General features: G+C 49.9%; 1 protein-coding gene across 1 annotated transcript in view; it reads right to left on the bottom strand.

Annotated features, from left to right (window-relative positions):
• The window catches only part of LOC120852506 (acidic leucine-rich nuclear phosphoprotein 32 family member A), a 38,517-nt gene extending 35,764 nt beyond the window's left edge, over positions 1–2,753 (bottom strand). Inside the window, exon 1 of the mRNA XM_040225781.1 lies at positions 2,528–2,753. Coding sequence (XP_040081715.1) covers positions 2,528–2,581 — 54 coding nt within the window. The 5' untranslated portion in view covers positions 2,582–2,753. The remainder of the gene's footprint in view (positions 1–2,527) is intronic.
• Between the last annotated feature and the right edge of the window lie 4,129 nt (positions 2,754–6,882).

The following is a 6,882-nucleotide window of genomic DNA, read 5'->3' as shown; positions in this document are numbered from 1 at the left end:
GCATGGAGCCCGGCGCCCGCATTCGGAGCCCCGCGCTCGGCGCCGGCCGCGCCATGGGGGAGGGGCGGGGCGGGCCGCGCGAGACCCGGGAAACATGGCTGCTCGTCCTATTTCGGCGTCGCGGCGTGGCCACCAGCCCCCGGATCAGAGTTGGGAGAGGCTCCCAAGGTGGGTGTGATGGGGGTCCCGGGGGGAGCAGGGCGGGGAGGGGTGCAGGGGGCGCTCTCCAGGAGCTATTTATTTTAAGAATGTTTTAAAAAACGAGCCCCTCCTCCCCCACCCCTTTTGTCCCTCATTAGCTAGCTTTCTCCCCCTCCTCCCCAAGCGGGCAGAAAGTGCCCCCTCCACCCCCACCTCGCCTCAAGGCAGGGGGCAGGCGAGTGGGCCGGGAGGCGAGGGGGCGAAGCGTGAGAAATCGCTCCCAGATCGGCGCGGCGCGTTCCCCTCCCCCAGCACACACTCGGGAAGTTTAAAGAGCCGGTTCGACCCGCTTTCGATCTCGCTCCCAGTTGGCCAGCAGCGGGGGGTAGGGTTGGCCGCCTGAACCGCGCCTCCACGCCCTCCGCCGCGACCCCGGCCCCCTACTTGGCGCCCTTCCCCCTCCACACGGGGGGCTTCCGGAAAGTACGCGGGAAGCCCGCGGCTCCGGCCCCCTCCCCCATCACCACACCCAGCCCCCCAATCCTCTGGCTCGGGGTCCAAGCTGGGATGAAACTGGCCAGAGAAACGCAAACCGCCGGCAAATTGTTCGTGGAAACTCCAGCGTCCTCCGGCGGGCAACCCCTCCCCTCCCTCCGCCACCCCCTCCCCGCCCTGCGCGCCATAAGGCACTGCACGTCTACAGTCCACAGCTGCGTTATGATGGGGGGGGGGGGGGGCACAAAAAGGATCTTGTTTTCAAAAGTCTCACTCAGGTTTGGGGGAGGAACTAGAGAAAAGAGGAAGCAAGGCCTGCCTCCGCCAGGGATTCGGGTTTTAAGGGGTTGGAGGGGCGACAGGTCAGCGCACAGTGCTCCCCAAACTCCCAACTCTGTGGAACCCTGGCCACCGGGGCTGGGGTGAGGGTGTCCACCGCCCGCGCTCCGCTGGTCCCGGAGGGGCCACTAGAGGAGTCAGCCAGCGTCTCCGCCCCAGACCCGGGGTCTCCTCCGCTGAGCCTCTAACTCACATAAAACAGTGTTTGAAAGCGAGAGGGAGACAGAAATAAAAACGGGCGTCCGAGTAACCCACCGTCACCTTTCCCCTCCTTAGGGGTGAGCTTTCGCCCGAGCCTCCCAGTTCCCATCCGTGTAAGTTTCCTCCGGCTGTACTCCCGCTGCTGCCCAATCAATAACGGCGACGGGAAGGCAAACTCCCATCCCCGAGCTGCGTGTCTGCTATGCCCGCATAAATCTGGACCCAGCCAATACCCACCACGGGCACCAGCTCTGGGCAGCTCGCGTCCTGACAAAGTTTCCCGGGCCCATTTATTAATCGGGCGCCGAATGGCTGCCAAGGAGCCCACCCTAGAGAAAGACGGGTCGGGGGGCGTCAGGGCTCAAAGGCTGGCATCTTAGGGAGGCCGGAAGGAGCAGAGGCGAGGGGGGACCGGGACGTAGCCTTTGGGTAACTTGCAGTAGCGACCGCGCGAGGTGGGGAGGCGCGGGGATTATCTGTGCCTTTGCACGTTCGAAAATCCCTCCCCCCCTTCTTTCCATTTATCCTCCCTTCGGAAGGAAAGGAAGAAACATCAGCATCTGGCCCGAAGGTGGGGTGGAAAGAGTGAGGGAGACAGAGGAGGAGAGGAAGGGAGGCAGAGAAAGGGAGGGAGGGAGAGAAAGGGCGCGTTCACGAACACTACAAAGTTACAAATATGGCTCCCCCGTCTCTCGCCTCATCACTGCAAAGAAATGAAGACGCACTTTAAACTCGAGCCATTCCCAACTCCGCTGCAGCCCCCTCCCCACGCGCTCTCCCCAGGGGCCTCGGCCCACATTTATCAGAAACTAAACCGGACTCGCGAAGCCCAAAACTTATTGTGTGTGTGCGAGAGAGAGAGAGAGAAAGGGAGGGGGAAGGCGCGGGAGGGGGGCGGAAGGGGGGATTCATTTATAAAATATAAAACCCCCTTTTTTTGTTGTTAAATCCAGGAGGCAGCCCCTCTCCTCCTCCTCCCTCGTTAATCTTTCCCCCAGACGGAGTCACGGGAGCAGAGAGCTCAGAGGGTTATTTTGCCTCATTCTCTCCGACTCAAACGCGTGCGCCCGCTGGCCCCCGATGGGTGCACACTCGCACGCACACTCTCGCACCCACATTCGCACACGCGGGAGCACACGCACAGGTAGTCACACACCAAGGGCAGCGGCGGCGGCAGCCGGAACATGCTTCGATGGCATTGCAACCCCCCAACCTTGCAATTCATTTGCAGTCCGACCCCCAAACCCACATCTCCCGGGCGCCCCCCCTCAAAAAAAAGTGCCTCCCCCTAACGCGCACACACACAAAGTAGGAGAATGGACCGACAGAGATATTTTTGGCAAATGCTCACATCAGAGGGCGTCCTGTTCCGCAGCTCTAAATGAATCCGTTTGTCCATGTCCATCTCTCGCGCTCTCTCTCTGCAGAGGCTCCCGCGCCGGCGGAATTCAATCAATAAACCCCGAACCCACGGCCGCGCGTTTTAGGACTTTGAAGGCTCAACCAGCTCCGCTCGGTTCTCGAGCCCCCAGCACCCGCGGCGCACACTAACCTGATCACCGTGGAGGCGGGATCGGCGGCCTCGCGAATGAGTAGCAGCAGCGTTAGCCAATCGCCGCCGCCGATCTCCGGGCAACAGCGAATGGTGGTGGAGGCGGGGGGGGAAGGGACCAATGGGCGGGCTGCGCAGCCGGCCAGGGAGGCTCAGCCATTTGGTTGTGGTGCCAGAGACGGACCCCTTTAGATTTCGGGGCGGCTGAGGAGCGCGGCGGCAGCTCGGTCGCTGAGCGAGGGGGGTGGGCGGAATGGCGGGGGAAGGGAAGGCGACTGTGCCTGGAGGGCCGAGCCGCCCGGCCTCGCCAGCCCGCCGCCGCCTCAGCTTTTGGCCGGGGGCGGGGCCGCAGGTGCGTTACACGAAAGGGCGGGGTGCGGCCGGAGGGGCCGGGGGTAGGGGTCCTAGCCGGGCCGTGGGCTTCGCCCCGGGTCTGTCCGCGCCGCACGACTGGGCTGTGGAAAGAGACAGGCGGCGAGAGGTCTGGGGGCCGCGGACTGCTCGGCGGGCGGGCCGATGAAAGGCCTGGAAAAAGGGGGGAGGGGTCAAGGGTGCAGTTGGGGGAGGGGCTGGTCATTTTCTGGGTTCAGAGGGCCGAGCTAGCGGAGCGAGACTGCTGCCCCCCATCTCCTCCGCGGGTTCCCACCCCGGGTCTGCGGCTCACAACCGCGCGACCCTTCCCCTCCCTCCTCGTTGTAGTCCAGCCGTGACCATCGCAGCCCCTTGAATATATAAGTAAATAAGCAAGATGCGACCACCTTTGGATGACTTAACTCGCGGTCTAGACCCTCTACTTAAAGGGGCATTTCAGTTTGTTGTCATATAAGGTCAGCTTGGAAGGAGTGATCTAGAGGCACCGGCAGTCTTGTTTAGTCAATAAATGAGTGAGGACCATGGACTAAGAATTGATGCTGAATGTTCTGAATATTTTAAAAATGGAAAAGGAAGGTGCTAGTAAGTCTGGTTTTCTGGACCAAACATTATTTATGGGCTTTATTGACCTAGTGAAAGAAAACGGCGCAGTTTTTCATTGTCCACCTGAGTCATTTCGTTCAATTTGGACTGCCAAGGAGGCTCTGTTTGGAGCACTTTCTCCAGGTTTTACGGTTTGCTTGCTTTGGGGTTTTTGAATCACAGTTGTTGTAAGAGATCTTAAAGCCTTAATTCCCATCTGGTTACCAACTTACTGTGGCCAGTTCTAGAACTTTTACTGTGTACTAAGTTGGCTGCCTATGTCTGTTAACAGATCATAGGGACTGCTGTCAACAGGACAAATAAATCTCCACACAATTATTTTTCGATTCTTTTATTTCTACACGTCTACACTCTTCCTCATATACTCCAAGGTAGTTCTTTTGGATACATTGTATTTATTCTTCAGAGACATGGGTTCAAGGGATAGATAAACCAATATGTATGTATGTTGCAAGTTTGAAATATTTTTACATAACTCTTATATAGTTATATTCTTGAACATATAAAATTTAGGAGGAAATAAAAAGTGACAATGTAAATAAAAGGCACATATAGAATGCCTACACCGGGGAAGAAACTGTAACTTTGAAATTGTAACCTGATGGATTGCAAATGTGAAATCCTGCAACTAGGCATTTTACTCAGTAAGTTCTTTCAAGTAAAATATTAAGTGAAATTTGAAAAGGGGTCATGTTTACTTTTTGAGTAACTGGGAGGTGCAAAATAAAACTGGGAAGCCATTGTTTTATTTCATCTGGGTATAAGTATTATGGGATGTTTTACTTGTGTTAGCAGATGTCAGTCATCAGTTTTGTTAATCTTATTGACATCAATTTGTGTAGTTGGAATTTATCGTTTTAAAATATATTGGTTTCATTATAAAACATAGAGGGACCCCAATTTACCTCTCTTGGCCAGAGTCAGTTATTTCTGGATATGGTATTTAAGGTTGCTTGAAAACAGAGCTCTTCATCACAAACACATTATGCTGACATGATACATAGAATGTATGTAACACAAGAGTCCTGAAGTTTGTTCTGTCTGGTGGTAAATGCTCATCTTCAATTTAAAATTTTAACTGCAGCTAAGTCCACCCCACTACCAATGTGATATGAGACAGTATCTTTCCAGAGAAGTAATCCTTTAAAAGTCAACCAATCAAACGCAGAGCTACCCACCATCCAGCTCTGCTAAACAAACAAATAGCTCACTTTAACATACAAAGACTGAAGAGATGACTTGGGAGCCCAAACCTCTGTTAAAGAGTGTACAGTACCAAATCAGAATTGAAAAAGTTGTGACTTGATTACTACTCAAAATATTAAACTTATAACAGCTTTTGTACTGGTTTTAGAAAATTGAAGGCTTTATGGATGTCAGTCATTACAGAAGTTAAAATATCCAAAAAGTGTATTTAGCCAATTGAATACTTCCAACATACTTTGAAAGAAGAGATTTCTCTCTCACTCACAAATAGATTTGTTTGTAGTTTATTTCTCAGAAAATTTTAGTGATTTTGATTTTTGTTACCAAAAAGAAATAATATAGCTCAGCCAAAGCTGAGCCATTTGCCCCAGGCTACTTAACCAAACATCAAAACAAAACAACACCACCACTGCCCTTATAGTCCCTGTTTTACAGAGTTGTTTCTTAAACTGGACTTCATTGCATATTATAGGAAATAAATGTTCCCTTAATGGCTCTGAATATCAGACATAGTGAGAAGAGAAGCCCCATATCAAGGAATGTGGCTGAATTTTGGAGTGAGAAAATGAGTTCCTAACTCTTGAATGATTCTACAATGGGAGTTACGTTATGAAAGATACAGAGTTTGTAACTTCTGGAACTGGATTTGATTCACATTGAGAAGAATAAATGAGATACAATTCAAAAGTTTGAGCCCCTAGGGAGAAAGATGATCTTCAAGTAAGGAAAGATAACTTCCTGCCTTCCAGAACAGGAAGAACATTTTCCTTCAAGAACCATTCCCAACAAATGAGCAATCTTATTCTCTAAGAGGTATGAGCAATGAGTGTCCTTAGCCTCTTGATACATTTTGAAAAGTACTGTTTTATAAGTAACCCAGGTTGATGCTGCTGCCATTTTAACTCATTTACCCTTGCCTGGCCTCTAAAAATGAAGACCCTCTGGTTAGCATCCTTTTAGGAGTCAAGTTAAGGTATTCACAGTCCAGCTTCTTGCTCTTCAGCCTGCATCACATACACTGGAACCTGGCCATAGTACTTTTTCACCTACATCATGGTTTCGCTGCCTGGACCCCAAAAGACAATGATATGGAAAGACTCCAGCTTAGTTATGTTCTCTTTTGTCTTTCTATATAAATAACTTTTACAAATGCAGATTATTTTCCCCCCTTTTTTTAGAAATGTAAATTATTATTCTTTTGAAATTCATGGTAACAAATGTAAAGGCTATTGCATTTTGATTTGAATAGCAAAGGCATGTTGAGGTTCAGGATCTAAAAAGGTAAACATTCTTAGTTCTTTTGCTTAATAAAGCATTGGATGATTTTATCGTTCAAATTATTGAATTTCAGAATTATTGAATTTTGTTAAATTATTGACACCTAATCATTGTGTTGGTTATGGAAGAAAAGCACTGTCATTATGTAATATATAATGAAAATAGTCATTACATGTGATTTTTAAAATAGTAAAAATCACAAAAACAGCTTAAAGGTAGTTTATTTTGAAAAGAAAAAAAAAAACTATCACCTATATACTTGTTAGGATATTCTAGGATACTCACTAGAAATTTTGTGAGTCTGTTTCTTTAATATACTTATTAAAGGTAGTTTGAGAGTAGCAATAAGGAAAGTTTATTTACCATTCACTGGGAAGAAAACCATAGCTATAGGCTCTTATTTTTAGTATTAAATATGGCTATAAAAGGGCTTCCCTGTGGCTTAGAGGTAAAGAATCTGCCTGCCAATGGAGGAGACCTGGGTTCGATCCCTGGGTTGGGCAGATCCCTGGAGAAGGGAATGGCCTAGAGAATCCCATGGACAGAGGAGCCTGGTGGGCTACAGTCCATGGGGTCGCAGAGTCAGCCTGGGCTTACTGACTAAACAACAACAATGCATGCCGTGAGAAAAGAAAAAAGAAAGATACCTTAAAGGCAAATGACAGAATGAAGAGCCACAGAAGGCTGAGGGCAAC

The sequence above is a fragment of the Oryx dammah genome, unplaced genomic scaffold (genome assembly GCF_014754425.2).
Source record: "Oryx dammah isolate SB20612 unplaced genomic scaffold, SCBI_Odam_1.1 HiC_scaffold_26, whole genome shotgun sequence".
Taxonomy (NCBI): Eukaryota; Metazoa; Chordata; class Mammalia; order Artiodactyla; family Bovidae; genus Oryx; species Oryx dammah.
The sequence above is the reverse complement of the archived record's forward strand: the minus strand, read 5'-3'. Positions and strand labels throughout refer to the sequence as shown.